This window comes from Antrostomus carolinensis, unplaced genomic scaffold (assembly GCF_000700745.2).
Source record: "Antrostomus carolinensis isolate BGI_N321 unplaced genomic scaffold, ASM70074v2 scaffold17248, whole genome shotgun sequence".
NCBI lineage: Eukaryota > Metazoa > Chordata > Aves > Caprimulgiformes > Caprimulgidae > Antrostomus > Antrostomus carolinensis.
The window spans coordinates 64,319-64,571 of record NW_010332451.1 but is presented as its reverse complement, the minus strand read 5'-3'; the positions used below and the strand labels follow the sequence as shown (position 1 = coordinate 64,571).

The 253-nt window shown below is 62.5% G+C and overlaps 1 protein-coding gene across 1 annotated transcript in view; it reads left to right on the top strand.

The window, feature by feature from the left end:
- Nucleotides 1-161: 161 nt before the first annotated feature.
- LOC104529266 (serine/threonine-protein kinase Sgk1) overlaps nt 162-253 on the top strand; it is a 5,676-nt gene continuing 5,584 nt past the window's right edge. Inside the window, 1 exon segment of the mRNA XM_010173530.2 lies at nt 162-240. Within this exon segment, the coding sequence (XP_010171832.1) occupies nt 162-240 (79 nt within the window).

Here is a 253-nt window from a genome sequence, read left to right as displayed (position 1 = left end):
AGTGGCGTCGGGGGGGGGAAGGGGACGAGAGTCGTCGCCCCGCCCCGTTCCCGCCCATCACCGTCGCCACTTAAGCGCCGCCAGATTCCTCGCCCAGGCAGTGCGGTGCTGGGAGCTGGTGGCATCGTACGCTCCTTATTTATTCCCTTTCTCGCTCCAAAATGACTGTGAAAGCAGCGGAGGCGTCTAGTCCCACCTTGACTTACTCGAAGATGAGGGGGATGGTGGCCATCCTCATCGGTGAGCGGCTGGA